Source organism: Schistocerca nitens, chromosome 11 (assembly GCF_023898315.1).
Source record: "Schistocerca nitens isolate TAMUIC-IGC-003100 chromosome 11, iqSchNite1.1, whole genome shotgun sequence".
Classification (NCBI taxonomy): Eukaryota; Metazoa; Arthropoda; class Insecta; order Orthoptera; family Acrididae; genus Schistocerca; species Schistocerca nitens.
The window spans coordinates 121,404,163-121,423,300 of record NC_064624.1 but is presented as its reverse complement, the minus strand read 5'-3'; the positions used below and the strand labels follow the sequence as shown (position 1 = coordinate 121,423,300).

At 48.8% G+C, this 19,138-nt stretch overlaps 1 protein-coding gene across 8 annotated transcripts in view; it reads left to right on the top strand.

Moving 5' to 3' along the window:
- Nucleotides 1-19,138, top strand: part of LOC126212852 (GRB10-interacting GYF protein 2) — a 189,384-nt gene that overhangs the window by 140,458 nt on the left and 29,788 nt on the right. For all 8 annotated transcript variants that reach the window (XM_049940280.1, XM_049940284.1, XM_049940283.1 and 5 more), the window contains 2 exons: nt 12,153-12,443; nt 15,691-15,920. In XM_049940280.1, the coding sequence (XP_049796237.1) occupies nt 12,153-12,443; nt 15,691-15,920 (521 nt within the window). The remainder of the gene's footprint in view (nt 1-12,152; nt 12,444-15,690; nt 15,921-19,138) is intronic.

Below are 19,138 nucleotides of genomic sequence, written 5' to 3'. Positions count from 1 at the left end.
AACGTTCCCCTCTCTGGCCACGCCATGGGAGGAGCGTAAGTCTCAGGATGGAGGTAACAGTTATTCGCCCCGATTCTTAGTTTGCACGAGAGCTGATGGGGAGTCTTTTCTATCCACAAAGCCTCAGTTCTTCGTCGAGCATTTAGAGGACAAGTTTGTGGAGGTGGAGGGCTTGTCCAAAATGCGCTCTGGGTCAGTACTGATACAAACGGCATCCTCCGCCCAGTCACGCAGGTTACTTGCTTGTGACAAGTTGGCGGATGTTAACGTTACCATTACACCACATAAGAGTTTAAATATGGTCCAGGGTGTTATTTTCCATAGGGACCTCCTTTTGCAGTCTGATGACGAGCTGCGCGCCAACTTAGAACGTAGAGGTGTTCATTTCGTCCGTCGCGTTCATCGGGGTCCGAGGGACAATCAGGTTGCTACCGGTGCCTTCATCTTGGCCTTCGAGTGTGAACATTACCGGAGAAGGTCCAGGTGATGGTGTACCGTTGTGACATCAAGCCCTATATCCCTCCCCCGATGCGGTGCTTTAAGTGCTGGAAGTTCGACCATATGTCTTCCCGCTGCACTTCCAGCCTCACCTGTCGAGATTGCGGACGCCCGTCACATCCCAATACTCCATGTGCCCCGCCTCCCATCTGTGTCAACTGCGGAGAGCATCATTCACCTTGCTCACCAGACTGCAAAGTCTTTCAGAAAGAGCGCAAAATCGTGGAATATAAGACCCTGGACCGGCTGACCTATACTGAGGCCAAAAGGAAATATGACAGACTACATCCTGTGCAAATGACGTCTTCTTACGCAGCTGCTACAACTACTGTGCTAGCCCCATCAGTTTCGAGACTTCCAGCCAGATCGATGAGCAGTACAACTACTCCTGCCCCCGTGGGGGGCTCTGCCCAACCGGTTGCTCCTGCACCACCTACCTCAGGAGCAACATCCTCCCACCCATCGGGGACGTCCGTCCCCGCTTCTAAGCCGGAGAAGTGTCCAACTTCTTCGGCTTCTCACGCTCGCAAGGGGTCCCTTGGGTCCCTCCCTTCCCAGGTTTCCAACAGCGGGAAGGGTGACGACCGACAGTTGCGTAAGTGCCCACAATCCGCTGGTCGTAGGGCTTCACGATCCTTCTCAGTCCCGGAGACTGAATCGGTGAAGCCCTCCCAGCCAGTTAAACCCAAGGAGCAGCGTGAGAAATCCAAGAAGAAGAGCTCTAAGCCCAAGGAACTCGCCGTGGCAGCCACCCCACCGCACCCTTCCAGCTCTGCGTCTGAGGACGAGGTGGAGATTCTGGTGTCCACTGAGGACCTCGATCTCGCCGGTCCCTCAAGACACCATGGATAGTGCTAGTACCGGTGCTCAATTGGAGGCAGCAGGTGACCCAGCAGCGTAATCTGCCTTCCAAGTCCCGTCACACCTCTCTCAGACATGGACAATACCATCTTCCAGTGGAACTGCAGTGGTTTCTTCCACCATCTAGCTGAGCTCCGACAACTTATCAGCCTTCACCCTTTCTTCTGCATTACTATTCAGGAAACTTGGTTTCCAGCAACGCGAACCCCCGCCCCCCGTGACTATCGGGGTTATTATAAGAACCGGACAGCTTATGAAAGTGTGTCTGGTGGCGTCTGCATATATGTCCTTAACTCTCTTCACAGCGAGTCTGTCCCTCTACAAACAGCTTTAGAGGCTGTCGCTGTTCGGGTGTGGACGCCACAGGCTGTTACCGTCTGCAGTCTTTACCTTCCACCGGATGGTGCTGTCACGCAGCATGTACTGGCTGCTCTGATAGCCCAATTGCCGCCACCTTTCTTGTTATAGGGCGACTTCAACGCCCATAACCCTCTGTGGGGTGGGTCAGTGGCAACAGGTCGAGGCGCCACCGTTGAGCATTTATTAGCACAGCTCGATCTTTCGCTTTTAAATGATGGTTCCTCCACACACTTTAGCGTGGCGCATGGCACGTACTCCGCCATCGACCTTTCGATCTGCAGCCCTAGCCTCTTACCGTCTGTCCAATGGAGAGTGCATGACGACCTGTGTGGTAGTGACCACTTTCCGATCTTTCTATCACTGCCACAGCATCAGTCTTCTCTGTGCCCTTGCAGGTGGGCTATGAATAAGGCTGACCTGGACTTGTTCTCCTCCACTGCCGCTATTGAGCCTCTCTCTAGTGATGACATTGATGCGGTGGTTCAAACTGTCACCACCGGCATCGTTACTGCCGCCGAATCTGCCATTCCCAGTTCTTCTGGGTCCCCTCGGCGGCGGACTGTGCCTTGGTGGTCGCCTGAGATCGCTGCAGCGATTAAAGATCGCCGGCGGGCGCTCCAGCGTCACAAGCGACATCCCTGCATTGACCACCTCATCACCTTCAAACGGCTGCGTGTGCGGGCCCGCCGCCTTATCCGCCAAAGCGAGCAGGACTGCTGGGAGTGGTATGTGTCCACCATTGGCCTCCATGTCTCTCCATTGCAGGTCTGGGCCAAGATCCGACGCCTCTATAGCTATCGGACCCTGCTCTCACTGAATGGAGCAGTTTGTACAGACTCCGACGAAATTGCCAACAGCTTGGCAGAGCATTTTGCTCTTAGTTCCGCTTCTTCCAATTACCCACTGGCCTTCCGCTCCATTAAAGAGCGGATGGAACGTCGGAGCCTTTCTTATCGCACCCACCATTCTGAATCCTACAATGCTCCATTCAGTGAGTGGGAATTTGACAGTGCCCTTGCCGCTTGCCCTGATACCGCTCCTGGGCCAGATCGCATCCACTGTCAGATGCTGAAACACCTTTCAGTGGACTGCAAGCGACGCCTCCTCGACCTTTACAACCGTCTCTGGGTCGAGGGTGAGTTTCCGTCTCAATGGCGGTAAAGCATTGTCATCCCCGTTTTGAACCAGGCAAGAGCCCTTTGGAGGTGGACAGCTACCGCCCCATTAGCCTCACCAACGTTCTTTGCAAGCTTCTCGAATGGATGGTGAGCCGGCGCTTGAATTGGGTACTGGAGTCTCGGGGCCTTCTGGCTCCGTCTCAGGGTGGGTTCCGTAAAGGCCGCTCTGCCACCGACAATCTGGTGAGCCTGGAGTCGGCCATCCGTACTGCCTTTGCCCGCCGTCAGCACCTGTTCGCTGTTTTTTTCGACATGCAGAAGGCGTAGATACGACATGGCGTCATCACATCCTTTCTATGCTTTATGGATGGGGTCTTCGGGGCCCTCTGCCGCTCTTTATCCGCAATTTTCTGTCGTGTTGTAACTTCTGCGTACAAGTCGCAGCCTCCCATAGTTCCTCCCGAGTCCAGGAGAATGGGGTACCACAGGGATCTGTCCTCAGTGTCTGCCTGTTTTTAATTGCAATAAACCGATCTCGCTGCAGCGGTGGGAAATTCTGTCCCCACTTCCCTGTATGCTGACGCCTTCTGCCTTTACTACAGCTCTACTGGCATTGCAGCTGTTGAACGTCAGCTACAGGGCGCTATCCGCAAGGTGCAGTCTTGGGCTGTAGTGCATGGTTTTCAGTTTTCGGCTGCCAAGACCTGCGTTATGCACTTCTGCCGGCATCGAACAGTCCATCCTGAGCCGCGGCTTTATCTTGCCGACGACCTCCTTGCTATGGTGGAGACCCACAGGTTTTTGGGTGTAGTTTTTGATGCCCGGCTGACTTGGCTGCCTCATATTCGGCAGCTTAAACAGGCGTGTTGGCGGCATCTAAATGCTCTGAGATGCTTGAGCCACACCAGCTGGGGCGCCAACCGATCTACCCTGTTACGGCTCTACAAGGCGTTGATCCAGTCCCGTCTGGATTACAAGAGCCTGGCTTATGGCTCAGCATCCCCATCTGTGTTGCGGGTGCTGGACCCAATACTACACAGCGGGATACGACTGGCCACTGGTGCCTTCCGGACCAGCCCTGTGGACAGCGTACTTGTGGAGGCTGGTGTCCCTCCACTGCGATTGAAGTGCCAACATTTACTGGTCGCTTATGCTGCCCATGCTTTTAGCTTGCCCGAGCATCCAAACTATCGTCTCCTGTTCCCACAATCGGTCGTCCAACTGCCAGAACGTCGGCCACGGTCAGGTTCTAAGATCGCGGTCCGCGTCAAAGAACTTCTCTCCGGGCTTCGGGTTTTCACTGTTCCACCTCCTTTCCAGGCCACTTTGCGTACACCCCCATGGTGTGTTCCTCGCCCTTGCCTTCGGCTCGACTTGGCACAGGGCCCGAAGGACTCAGTCCCTCCAGAGGCCTTCTGCCGCCGCTTTTATTCCATCCTGGCCACGTATCAGGGCTCTGACGTTGTTTACACTGACGGTTCGATGGTTGCTGGTCGTGTCGGTTATGCGCTTACTCTAGGGGACCATTCCGAACAATGTTGCTTGCCAGATGGCTGCAGTGTTTACACTGCTGAGCTGGTCCCCATCTTTCGTGCCCTAGAGTATATCCGCCCCTGCTCAGGTGAGTCCTTCGTTATCTGTAGCGATTCCCTGAGCGGTTTACGAGCTCTCGACCAGTGTTTCCCTCGTTCTCGTCTGGTGATGGCTATCCATGAGTCCCTGCATACTCTTGCGCGTTGCGGCCGCTCTGTGGTGTTTGTGTGGACCCCCGGTCATGTCGGTATCCGGGGCAATGAACGTGTTGACCGCCTGGCTAAACAGGCCACCATTGAACACACTCTAGACATTGGCCTTCCGGAGACTGATTTGAGGGCAGTCTTACGCCGCAAAGTTATCTCGCTTTGGGACGCTGAATGGCACGGTCTGGCCGCCCCTAACAAACTTCGTGCCGTCAAGGAGACGATGACTGTGTGGCACTCCTCCTTGCGAGTCTCTCGCAAGGAGTCTGTCGTCTGCGTATTGGGCACACACGGATGACCCACGGCCACTTATTGCGCCGTGAGGACCCCCCCCCCCCCCCCTCTCTGTCGCTGCGGCTCAGCATTGACAGTGGTCCACATTTTGTTGGACTGTCCACTTTTATCTGTGCTCAGGCAGACGTTTGCGCTGCCTGACACGCTCTCTGCCCTTTTAATAGATGACTCTGCCATGGTGGACTTAGTTTTGCGTTTTATTCGGGCAGGGGGTTTTTATCGTTTAATCTGAGTGTTTATGATTTTTAGTGTTGATTCTGGCTTTTAGCCTCTGATTTTAAACTGAGTTTTTAATGTGTTATTGGTGGTTGGCTTTTCCTCGTTTTTTTCTCTATCGTCGGCCAACCACCGTCACACTCTGTGTGTTTTAATTTGTTTTGTCTGATCCCTGTCGGAGTATTTCTTGTCCTGTGTTGTTTGTTGTCTCTATTATCCGTCTTTTACTCTGTCTGGTAGTTTTTTAGTTTTGGAACAAGGGACCGATGACCGTTGCAGTCTGGTCCCTTTAATCCCACAAACTAACCAACCAACCAACCTGCATTCTCAAAGTGCTGCAGTCCAACTGCCCAATTTATATGCATGTCGGTGACTCAGCACTTCAACTATACCTTGAGGGGGATTGTTTTTCATCTGTTAATTTGAGGTAATGTCTGTAATATATGGAAGCAGTTCTTTTTAAATCTGCTACCATAACTGAAGTCACCACTACTGACTGTGCTTAGCAGAATTGACAGAAACAGATGGAAATCCAGAGGAAGGAGATTGTCTTTCTCATTTGCGGAGTTACCCCAGATGTCTTCGATCGGCATAATTCAGAAAGGTTCTGAAAGTAGAAATTTTTAGAACGAACACTGTTGCAGTCGCGACAACGGCATCTGTGGTTGATAAACCACCTCTCTCTACCCAGAAATAGTATCCCATGTCAGAAAGAGGACATTGTGTCCTTGTTTGAAAAGTCTTAAGTCAAGAAAGGTAGAAATGATTTTGAACAACAAGCAGATTTTCTGAATTGGCACAGGCGATTTAAAAGTGCATGCTGCAAGCTGTGACATAATGTTCCTCTTGGCTGGTCAACATAACAGTAGTAGTGTAAGCTATGTTGACCGCACAACAAGAATGTTACATCATAGTTTGCAGCATTCTCTTTTAAACTGATGGTGACTACTATCTTATTCTCCAAACAGGTAAAGGCGTTCTGAAATGCTCTTGCAGTTGTGTTGTAAAATTAAAAAAAAAAAATTGCATAGTCAATTGATCACTTAATCTCCGTAAATGATATGTAACTTTTTTCACACAATGTCGGCTAAAAAATTGTAAAGTAATGGAAGATATTTTGCATAGTAAAGAAACGGTGAGAGCCACCATTGCCATAGTGCATACAATTTAATCAGTCCATCAACTTCGTTATTTTCTCGTAGGCTGCATTGTAGTAGCAGGCTGGGTCAGTGCCATGTATCATGAAAGACACATAAAAATGCAGTTATTTGAAAATAAACACAGCTGCCTGTAATTGGTTTTGGCATAAAGAATTAGTAGGCAACTGAAAATGTAGCATCTAATGTGTGTGTGTGTGTGTGTGTGTGTGTGTGGTTTTAAATGATACGACATACAAATTAAAAAGGTGGTCATGCTACATACGTGAAGTCATTGCCTTAATCCTTTGAAATTCACTGTTAATGATTGGGGAGCTTTTTGACTGGGATATTTGCTTTTGCAAAATCTTCAACAGCTTTTTTTTCCCGAGGTAGTCTGTTTCCTTCTTTTGACTGTACTTGTTTTCATAAAATTGTTTCTGTTGAGAAGCAGCAGCATTTTTCTGCAGGTGAACAAAATGCATCTGTGATTAGTACCACGAATTTCATATTGTAGGCGGCACTCTACATAGCCTTCAGATGCAGATATTCATAGATGATTGCAGAATGTCTACGGAGATCTGGCAGTGAAGAAAAGCACGCTGCATCGTTGGGCAAAGGTGTCTCATCTGTCATCGTCCCAAGAAGGCCTAGCAGACCTGTCCAGTCTTCCGTATGTGCAGGCCGGCCGCACACAGCCGTGACTCCTGCAATGTTGTTAACGTGCGAACACTCTCATTTGGAGTGATCGACGGATCACAAACGAACACCTCATTGTTCAAATGTATGTCTCTGCTGGTAGTGCTGACACACTCATACACCAGTTGAGGTATTCAAAGATTTGTGCACACTGGGTTCCTCACTGCCTAACAAAAGACTGAAAAGAACAACAATGGACCATTTGTGCGGAATTGATTGCATGTTACGAGGCTGATCGTGGCAATTTTTTGTCAATCATCAACAAAGACAATGAGAAACGTGGGTTCATCACTTTGAACTGGAAACAAAATGGCCACAGAGTGGCGCCAACCATCCCCCCTCGAAGAAAAAGACGTACCCTCAGCCGGTAAAGTCGTGGTGACAGTTTTCTGGGACTCTGAAGGGAGTTATTCTGTTTGATTTCCTCCCTCATGGTGCAGCGATCAAATGTGAAGTGTATTGTGGTATCATAAGGAAATTGAGGAAACAACTTCAGCAGATTCGTTGCCACAAAAATGCAACTCCCCCTCCATGACAGTGCAAGGACTCATACAGGTGTGCACATCCAAGAGCAGCTAACAAAACTTCAGTGGACTTTTCTTCTTCATCCACCCTACAGCCAGGATCTTTCACCCCCACCCCGACTTCCATCTGTTGGGCCCTATGAAGGATGCAGTCCATGAGAAGCAGTACATGGCTCTGACGTCAACCAGTAGAGTTGTACCGTGCAGACATACAGGTCCTGCCATTAAGGTGGTGCATAAGGCTGTCACTTTGAAAAGTGAACAAAAAATATGGGCTTGTAACCAGAAGAGCGGGGTTTAATTTGGCATATTGGGATCCCAAATAAAACCAACCTGTTTTCAGAAGTAAATGTGTTGCATTACTTATTAAATGCCCATCATATTTTCTTTCTCCCCCTCCCCCCCCCCCCCCCCCCAATTTGATAATTGCAAAATCTTTAGAATATTAATTTTGACCATTCATGAGCATTCTTAGCCCTGCAACTGATACTTGAACTTGACAACACTATAGGTTGAACCGACAAGGCACTTAGCATAGAAGTAGAACTAAAAATAATGCTGTTCACACATTAGGGAAAAAATTTCACCGTTGTCAAAATACATTAACACATTTTGTTTTCAGCCACTGTAGTGCATAGTGCTGGCATTATGAACTGGCAGTTGGCCACAAGTGTGAATAAACTTGACTTTTGAACACCAGGGGGGAGAGCAGTGGTAGAGGAAAACATGTCCTATCACCTTTTCATACGGTGGCAGCCGACACCTTATTTTGTGTTCCTGTGAAATCATAAATGACACTAGTAACAAGGAATGGCAATCCTTACCGGTGTTGTGGCAGTGTAATTGAATTCCGTGATGGACCAGGATTGGTCTTTTCACTCATTTGAAACAGAGACAAGAAAATAAAGAGCAATGCAGAACACACAAGGCATTCGGTAATGGCTACAACACAATTACCTGTGCCAAACGAGGTAGTTCCACACCTGACCTCTACCGGTATTTGATGCAATCACAGTACAAAATGCCTACCCCTAAAACTGCCACATTGAAAGTGCCTGCATTATACCGGTTTTCAGCTTTATGTAGCCAACAAATGTGTACGTTTCTTTTTCCTAAGACACTAGGTCCCACAGCTTATACTATGTGGCATGTATCTGGTACAGACCATTCACTCACAGCTGGTGTGGCACAAGAGCACTGAGCACTCTGGTATGTCGTTATATTCATACACTTTTTATTTTCCAAACACTTTCATATGCACATTATCTTTTGAAATTGGTTACATTTTCCATCTTAAAATGCAGAAAATGAAGTTATTTCAAACTATGTCTGGTAAAATAGTTCATCTAATTGGATAGATAAAAAAACTACTCACCAAGCAGCAGCAGAACACAAGCATAAAAGACAGTTGTAATTGGCAAGCTTTTGGAGCCAGTGGCTCCTCCTACAGGCAGAAGGGTTGAGGGCTGAAGGAAAGGAGGAAGGAAGGGAAGGAAAAGGACTGGAGAGGTCTAGGAAAAGGGGTGGTCTCACTTGTGGTCAAGTCTCCCACAACCGCGGGCGGTTGTGGGTGACTTGCCCAAAATGGCCCCTTTTCCTAGACCTCTCCAGTCCTTTTCCTTCCCCTTCCTTCCTCCTTTCCTTCAGCCCTCAACCCTTCTGCCTGTAGAAGGAGCCACTGGCTCCTAAAGCTTGCCAATTACAATCCTCTTTTATGTGTATGTTTTGCCGCCACTTGGCGAGTGGATGTTTTATCTATCCAATTAAATAATTTTGTCAATAATTGATTGTTCTCATTGCTAAAATAGTTCATCTGCTATTAACTATGAAATAGTGTCTGTTACGTAATTTCGCATTTTGAGGCAGAATTGGCATTTACAGTAATATTTATTGCAACATGGAACTTTTTAGGTCCCAAAGAATTAATGATTGCACTTTTTTTATTGTCTCATCATGCCAAGTATTTGAGGCTTGGCATTTCTGTCATATTATAATTTTAGCTGCCCGCCCTCTCTCCTCCCTCCCCCCTCTCTCCCTCCCCCTTCTCTCCCACTCCATCCCCCTTCTCTCCCACTCCCTCCCCCTTCTCTCCCACTCCCTCCCCCTTCTCTCCCACTCCCTCCCCCTTCTCTCCCACTCCCTCCCCCTTCTCTCCCACTCCCTCCCCCTTCTCTCCCACTCCCTCCCCCTTCTCTCCCACTCCCTCCCCCTTCTCTCCCACTCCCTCCCCCTTCTCTCCCACTCCCTCCCCCTTCTCTCCCACTCCCTCCCCCTTCTCTCCCACTCCCTCCCCCTTCTCTCCCACTCCCTCCCCCTTCTCTCCCACTCCCTCCCCCTTCTCTCCCACTCCCTCCCCCTTCTCTCCCACTCCCTCCCCCTTCTCTCCCACTCCCTCCCCCTTCTCTCCCACTCCCTCCCCCTTCTCTCCCGCCCCCTCTCTCCCGCCCCCTCTCTCCCGCCCCCTCTCTCCCGCCCCCTCTCTCCCGCCCCCTCTCTCCCGCCCCCTCTCTCCCGCCCCCTCTCTCCCGCCCCCTCTCTCCCGCCCCCTCTCTCCCGCCCCCTCTCTCCCGCCCCCTCTCTCCCGCCCCCTCTCTCCCGCCCCCTCTCTCCCGCCCCCTCTCTCCCGCCCCCTCTCTCCCGCCCCCTCTCTCCCGCCCCCTCTCTCCCGCCCCCTCTCTCCCGCCCCCTCTCTCCCGCCCCCTCTCTCCCGCCCCCTCTCTCCCGCCCCCTCTCTCCCGCCCCCTCTCTCCCGCCCCCTCTCTCCCTACCCCTCCCCCTCTCTCCCTACCCCTCCCCCCTCTCCCTACCCCTCCCCCTCTCCCTACCCCTCCCCCTCTCCCTACCCCTCCCCCTCTCCCTACCCCTCCCCCCTCTCCCTACCCCTCCCCCCTCTCCCTACCCCTCCCCCCTCTCCCTACACCTCCCCCCTCTCCCTACACCTTCCCCCTCTCCCTACACCTTCCCCCTCTCCCTACCCCTCTCCCCTACCCCTCTCCCCCTCCCTCTCCCTCCCCCCTCTCTCTCCCTCTCGCTCCTCCCCCTCTCCCCCTCTCCCTCCCCCTCTCTCCCCCCTCTCCCTCTCCCCCCGCCCTCTCTCTCCCTCTCCCCCCGCCCTCTCTCTCCCTCTCCCCCCGCCCTCTCTCTCCCTCTCCCCCCGCCCTCTCTCTCCCTCTCCCCCCGCCCTCTCTCTCCCTCTCCCCCCGCCCTCTCTCTCCCTCTCCCCCCGCCCTCCCTCTCCCTCTCCCCCCGCCCTCTCCCTCTCCCCCCCGCCCTCTCTCTCCCTCTCCCCCCGCCCTCTCTCTCCCTCTCCCCCCGCCCTCTCTCTCCCTCTCCCCCCGCCCCTCTCTCCCTCTCCCCCCGCCCTCTCTCTCCCTCTCCCCCCGCCCTCTCTCTCCCTCTCCCCCCCTCTCTCCCCCCTCTCTCCCTCTCCCCCTCTCCCCATCTCCCCCTCCCCATCTCCCCCTCCCCCTCTCCCCATCTCTCCCTTCCCCACATCTCCCTCTCCCCATCTCTCCCTTCCCCACATCTCCCTCTCCCCATCTCTCCCTCCCCCACATCTCCCTCTCCCCATCTCTCCCTTCCCCATCTCTCCCTCCCCCATCTCTCCCTCCCCCATCTCTCCCTCCCCCATCTCTCCCTCCCCCATCTCTCCCTCCCCCCTCCCTCTCTCCCTCCCCCCTCCCTCTCTCCCTCCCCCCTCCCTCTCTCCCTCCCCCCTCCCTCTCTCCCTCCCCCATCTCTCCCCCTCCCTCTCTCCCTCCCCCATCTCTCCTCCCTCCCTCTCTCCCTCCCCCATCTCTCCTCCCTCCCTCCCCCTCCCTCTCTCCCTCCCCCATCTCTCCCCCCTCCCTCTCTCCCTCCCCCATCTCTCCCTCCCCCTCCCTCCCCCTCCCTCACCCCCTCCCTCTCCCTCCCCCCTCCCTCCCCCCTCCCTCCCCCCTCCCTCACCCCCTCCCTCACCCCCTCCCTCCCCCTCCCTCACCCCTCTCTCACCCCTCTCTCACCCCTCCCTCACCCCTCTCTCACCCCCTCCCTCACCCCCTCCCTCACCCCCTCCCTCACCCCTCCCTCACCCCTCCCTCACCCCTCCCTCACCCCTCCCTCACCCCTCTCTCCCCTCCGTCTCCCCCTCCCTCTCTCCCCTCCGTCTCCCCCCTCCCTCACCCCTCTCTCCCCTCCGTCTCCCCCTCCCTCTCTCCCCCCTCTGTCTCCCCCTCCCTCTCTCCCCCCTCTGTCTCCCCCTCCCTCTCTCCCCCCTCTGTCTCCCCCTCCCTCTCTCCCCCCCTCCGTCTCCCCCCTCCCTCTCTCCCTCTGCCCCTCTCCCTCCTTACCCCCTCTCCCCCTTCCCCTTTTCTTTACCTGATTCTCTCTTTTTGTTTATTTTATTTTTTTAATTGGATGGATATACATAAGTTTTATTTATCAATAAACATTGTGCTTGTGTTAGTGATTAGTGTTACAAGAGTGGTTTCTATGTATTGTACATTAGTTTTGTACTGTATTCTCTATTGTTAATGAGAAATTATTGTATTTGAAATCTAACAGGTCCATGCTCCCATACAAGTGTTGGTGTTATTCACTACTACTTCTCAAAGTTCTTAGATGCATAAAATAAACAGATATTTGTATAGTGCATCTCTACAATATTATCTGCGTAAGAGTTACATGCCATTCTTCTCATTCCAGTTTTTGCTATGTTGCTTTAAGGTTCAGGCTTCTGGGAGGATGCGGCCAAAACCTCTGCAGCTGTGCCTATTTCAAAGAGCCGATCTGCCACAAACCACAACAACAACATTATCAACAACAACTCATCGGGCAACAACAAGAACAGTGGTGGCAGTGCCAACACCACACAGCCGTGGAAAAACCTGCCAGCGAATACAAAAACGCGCAGCAAGAAAGAGGAGGCCGTGGTCATGAAGCTGTTCGAGCCTCGCCCTGACGAGTTCACACAGTGGTGTACGGATGCGCTCGGATCTCTGAAACACTCCATAGACGGTGAGTTGTGACACAAACTGTGTACATCTTCAAACAGTGTGATAGTGCTGTTAGCTCCGTGAAACTTTAGTGAATTTTTTGCCACTCCTCATGTACACCCTTGCCATGTGTTAATGCTGGTTCCAAACTTGGCTTTTTGTCCTGTGCAGCAGCATCATTGATTCAGTAGGCCTTTTCAAATAGAGTTGTTCTGATAAGATGTGCTGTTACAGTAGGAGAAAAAACTGCTGAATTGTGGATTGTATCTTGTAATTACTGTTGTACAAAAGTTATCTTGCTCCTGTCATGGCTTTCTGTTTTGTTGAGAATGCTACCAGTACTTGAGGGGAATACCACCAGACAAATCATCAATGGGAGAACTGTTGACAGTATTGATGTTATTTGATGAAGTTTGTGGCATTGACAGAAAAAAGAAAGATACGGCTATTAATGTCTCGTAAATTTCTGCACGTATTTTTACAATGCAACAGGACCCATACTATTAAAATCATAATAGTTACACCCAAATAAACATAATTTTGTAGACCATACACATTTCCACCACAGTACTGTCACTTCTTAGGTTCATTGACTTAATCTTTAAAAATGTTTGCAAAGTTTTTATGTTTTAAGGCAACCTTACCAATGTAATGAAATATTATTTACTTTTAAACATTTTTCGAAGCATGCAAATGCTGCACAAGACTCCACTAGTGCACACCACCACTGTAATAAAAAAATGAAACAAAAAATGCTACTATAAAGAAAAATTAATATTCATTCCGTAAACCACCTGTGATACAGTCAACTCATCAGCTTATTGCTGTGGGTTACAATTTACTGACATCACGTGATGTGTCTATTGTCATTGGTCTAGTACAGTAAGCAAACAAGTTATCGATTTTGCTCATCTTTGCACAGTCATAGTACATACATACATAGGTGTAACAAATTCTGCTGTTGTGCAGTGCAATAAATTCTGCCTCGTAGTTTTATAACGCTGTTAAAAGGCAAATGAGAAATGAGCACTAGCCTTTTAACTGTGACGTTACAGCCTTAGCTGGTTAGCTAAGGTGGTAGACTGCTAAATAGAAATCTGCCCATACTGTGCTCTAAGCCCTGTAATTTTACTATTTTTTATTGTTGTTATTATTATTATTAATACAATGAACATTATTCACCTGTTATGACTTCGCTATGATACTCTTATACAGGACACATTACAATAATTACAGAATAGCAATTAAGTGAACATATGATGCATTCATATGTGTACACTAACATGTGTATGTAGCCCAGAGCATATTATAATTTCCCCAGTGACCCCAATTCTTTAAACAGTGAAACTCACATGTACAAAACAAATTGAAGTGTTAGATTGCTTATTGTGTTAAATATTTGTGTTAAGAATTTAAGTGAGGGAAAGGTTTAGAGAAGTTTTGAAATTATGTTTGAAGTTTGTTGGAAGTCACTAAGTACTCTGATTATGAAGCACTGGATGAATACTCTTTGTGTAATTTGCACTCATGTTTTAAGCAAAAGCAAGTTTTTCATGCACCTCAGTGTTTGATATTTTATCTTTGGAACTGTGCGTCATACAGTGATATAGTTTTGCAGCTGCATTCAGTGATATGAGGGTGCGGCCTGCAAAGTGTACTGTGAGTAGGGTTGATAGTAAAGAAGTAATAAATTATCTTTTGCTATGCGAACAGTGAACTGTAGTAAGCGGTATACTATTTCCTTTTGTCATTTTTTTGCAGGATTATCAGCAAGTAGTAGTTTTGTAAACGTTTGAAATTTTGTGTACATTTGCTTGTTAGGGGTCACCAAGTGCCCTTATTCACAAACACTGGATGTATAACGTCCGGGTGTTTGTCCGCCATCAGTTATGGTGGCCTAAGACACACTCAGTTTCTGATTGTAATACTTCTCTTATTGTGTTAAACTTTTAACATAAGATTATACCTCTTAATGAGTTTATTATGAAAGCATTTTAAATTTGGACAATAACTACACAAAATATTGAAAATTGTAGCCTCTCCCCGATGTTATTCAATCTGTATATTGAGCAAGCAGTAAAGGAAACAAAAGAAAAATTCGGAGTAGGTATTAAAATTCATGGAGAAGAAGTAAAAACTTTGAAGTTCGCCGATGACATTGTAATTCTGTCAGAGACAGCAAAGGACTTGGAAGAGCAGTTGAACGGAATGGACAGTCTTGAAAGGAGGATATAAGATGAACATCAACAAAAGCAAAATGAGGATAATGGAATGTAGTCAAATTAAATCGGGTGATGCTGAGGGAATTAGATTAGGAAATGAGGTGGGTAGATCACGTAACTAATGAGGAGGTATTGAATAGGATTGGGGAGAAGAGAAGTTTGTGGCACAACTTGACTAGAAGAAGGGATCGGTTGGTAGGACATGTTTTGAGGCATCAAGGGATCACAAATTTAGCATTGGAGGGCAGCGTGGAGGGTAAAAATCGTAGAGGGAGACAAAGAGATGAATACACTAAGGAGATTCAGAAGGATGTAGGCTGCAGTAGGTACTGGGAGATGAAGAAGCTTGCACAAGATAGAGTAGCATGGAGAGCTGCATCAAACCAGTCTCAGGACTGAAGACAACAACAACAACAACAACAACAACAACAACAACAACAACAACATCGAAAATTACGTTTTTGTTGCCCCTGGACGCCATTAGGCAGGCAATCTGCAACTGGGAGTGAGTCCCAGTAATAGCGTTCAGTAACACGGGCAGCAATATGTGCACAGGTGTATCAATTAAAAAAAAAATTCATGTCATTTTAATTCCTTGTTGTATCTCAATTGTGTGTACCCCCAAATGCACTGCAATGAGTGCTGTTTTACTGTTCCTTTCCTAAGAAACATGATTTGGCGAAGCAGTACAACTATTTGGTGGAACATTCAGGGAAGAACCAATTGAATCACAGTCCTGACAGAGTTGTAGGCTCTGATTGACAGCTCGTTGTGCTACCACTGCTGTTCCTAATACTTTAAACTCTGATTTGTTAAAAATTCTCAAGGAGGACATTGTGCTTGAGCAGTACGTGTTGTAGGCATATAAGCACTACAACCATGTAAAATACGAGCAAAACGAGTGATTTGCTGTGTGTGCACTTCCCATGTAATTGCTAAAACATTGTAAATAGTTTCTTAAAATTGCTAAGTATGTGTTAATGAGATATCAGGTTTTCTCAACCATTCACACATTCATCAAACCCAGCTTCCTCATATATTTTCCAGTGCCGACATTTGTGGCATTCCTGCGGGACATCGAGTCGGCGTACGAAGTGAAGGATTACGTGCGGGTGTACCTGGGCGAGGGTCGTGATGCACAGGAGTTCAGCAGGCAATTCCTCGAGCGCCGCAGCAAGCTGCAGCAGCAGAAGGCCGCACGGGATCGCACGCCCGAGGACGACCTCAGCACTCCTGCGCCGGCAATTACGCCCTCGCAAGATTTCCACGAGGTTAAGGTATCCTGCTCGGGTTTTTCAATTCTGATTTTGTTATTATTTTATTATTACCTGTCCGTTGAATCATATATGGGGCAGATACTTTACAATATTGAGCATCTGAAACTTACAGTTATACTCCAGTACTTGCATTTGCATATTCTGTTGTGTAGATGGAAAGAAATTTGTGCACACTGTTATACAGATTGTCACAGAATGTTTGCTCTAATTTAAAGTGGACACAACATTTTAATTAACAGTGACACAGACACAGTATTAGTCAATTCCGTGCCAAGTGGTCAGATCTCGGAAAAAGATCCCGTGTGACCATCACAGGCTTTGCTGAAATTGTGTGTGAACATACACATGTTGCCAATGGACATAGGTAAAATATTACTTTTTCCAGTGTAATACTTGTTTAACTCTGTAGCGCAAATCTCAACAGCGCACCCCTGAGTTTTAAGCAATTTTAAGACGTCATCTGTGGCAGTATTTTCATTTGGGAAACAAAACTTGACCATGTTGTACAACTTTTGCACACTCTTAAATAATTAAAAAAAGATTTCTTGAATGATTTTCAGATGGATAATTTGAAGCAAAGTCCGCCATAAAAATAGATGCTTGAAAAAAAAGTGTGAAATTTAGCTTTATGTACCTCCAGAAATAATTGCAGAATAAAAATAAAACTTTGCATATAATAACTTACCAATACAAAGTCTTAGAATACAAAATTTCATTCTCCTATTGATTTCCAGTAGTTTACATATTGAGGGCAAAGTTGACTATTTTTGTAAAAACCCCAAAAAGAGGTATATTTAGCCACTTGCACAAAAAACTCTTCTGAAAACTGATTTCAGTAGACAGACCATGTTCTAAACCACCTAAAACTTCTTAAGTAGTAGAACTCAGTATGTTGTCCTCAACAGCAAGTGTTCCATCAGAGGCAAGGGTCCCCAAGGGGACTTGCCGCTCTTTGGTGGGTTGTGCTTGGTTATCGTGGGACCCGAGCCTTTGCAGCATCTTTTCTCTTCCGTCCTACATGTCTATCCTCTTGATGTTCATTTTCTCCTTCCTTGGGGAACATGTCTGTGCTGTTTTTGGACACGTGTTCTGCATTTTCGGTAGTCAATTAGTCAATATTGGAATACTCTCCACTGTTTTTCTCTCCTTTCTTCTTCCTTCATTCACCTTCTCCGCTTCAGCGTTTGAGGTTCCTCTTTTTCCTCTTCCTCCCTGTGTACTCCTGAAGACTGGCCCACGCATCTTGACACGGGTAATGTGCAATTCCCAGCCCCAGGTCGACGGGTAGGGAAGGATTCGCAAGTGCCCTCAGCTACAGGCCGGACCCAGGGAGGGGTGATTGCCTGAGCTGCTACCTTCCCAAATTGCCAATTGGTCCTTCTGCCAGTTGTTTAGGAGGTGTGATCTGAGGTGTGAACAGTCGCGTAAGGCAGGTGCGCCCTGCTCTGAAGGGGCCCCCCAGTTGGAAGGAGCACGCCATTGGAGACGCTGGCAATCGTGGGGATCTTCTCACAATGAGTCAATGATCTTCACAGTCGGCGGCTACGAAGCGTAAACAGAATGAGGCTAACGATTCAAAGACTCTCCCAGTCGCACCACAGTTCCTTGTGGTTTCGTGTACTGAAGACAGTCAGTCCACTACGGTAAAATCATTTATTAGGTATTCATAAAGGTGTTGATGCAGTTGCCGGCCCTGTGAGATCCTGCTCTCATTTATGCAATGGCACTTTGCTTTTGGAAACTACTTCTGGCTCTCAAGCACTACTACTACTTGCAGCTTCGCTCCTCCACAGCTATCCTGTACCTGTCGACGCCAGTCGAACTCTGAATTCTTCCTACGGTGTTATTTACGCTAGGCTGCTCAATGGTCTGACTGAGGCAGAAATCCAAACATACCTCTCTGATCAGGGTGTCATTACAGTCCATTGGGTGATGAAAAAAGTATATGCCTCATTACTGTCCACATGCACTGTCTTTCTCAAGTATCAGTCAGACCGTATATTCTGAACCTGAAGTGTTGCTACTAGTATCATTACAACCACACTAAGAGTCCTGTCGACACCCAGCCAAATGTGTTAACTGAGGTAGGGATGCTCGTGAGGGTGATTGTCCACCTCCTGCTCTCCTCTGCATCAACTGCAATGGCAATGGCAACTGTGCCACCTCCCCCCGCTATCGTCCCCTGTATCTCAATGAGTGGGCTGTCCAGGAGATCCAGGTGAAAGAAAAAGTGCCTTACCTGGTCGCTCACAAGTTGTTGGCTAGTCGGAAACCCTGTATTCTACCATCTTGCATCTACAGTACTGCTCGTGCTACATCTCACTCCATGAAGGATGTGGCCTTGCAAACGTGCAACCTCAAAATTACCACCACAGTTGTGAAATCGACCAGCACCGTGGTAGCAACCCCGTCTCCTTCTCTAGCTGTGCAACATGCCACTAAACTTTTTCCTCACAGGGCAAGTCACCAGCTACACAGGTGGCAGATTGGAAAGGACAAACCTGTGAATACTTCCTATGTCCCTCCAGCCAACCGACATCTGAGTCTTCCTCCACCAACCTGAAAGCTTCCAAGAACTCATACAAATGCAAACAGTTTCTGCTTTGCCAACTCGAAGATCCTCTATGACAGTGTCGCCACATGAAACCCTCGCCCGGCTGACCTCCGTGTCGCTAGTGCGCACTACCGACCGTTTTTGTGCCTGGACTCCCCAGGTCGACAGAAGGAAAATGCCGATGCTTCTGTAGACCTCACGGAGCAGTGTCTTCCCGCCCTGTGCCCTGTAGCAGTGAGTCTTCGAAGGCTGACACTCGGCAGCTGCCGCGGTAACACCCCTTTAATTTTTCCTCGGCATCACTCTCCTCCAATGGGCCGTTTCTGGTCATTGATCCAAAGAAAGAGGGTTTACGGCTGCTCTTCGAATTGCAGCGTCCACTTGTTCTCTGCCTCCAGGAAACAAAATTGCGTCCTCATGGCCACTTTGAGCTCTCCCATTTCTTTCCGGCCTCTTTTGACCTTCCCCTGAGGACAGGATGACATTGACAGTCAACCCATCTCCCTGACTACCTGCCTTCAAGCTGTTGCAGTTCACCTTCTCCTTCCTCGCGTGACCTTTTTTCATTGTACCATTTACATCCCTCCATCATTGAATGTCACCATGGCAGACTTCCTCCAGCTACCTGACCCTTTTCTGCTGCTCCGTGACTTCAGTGCGCACC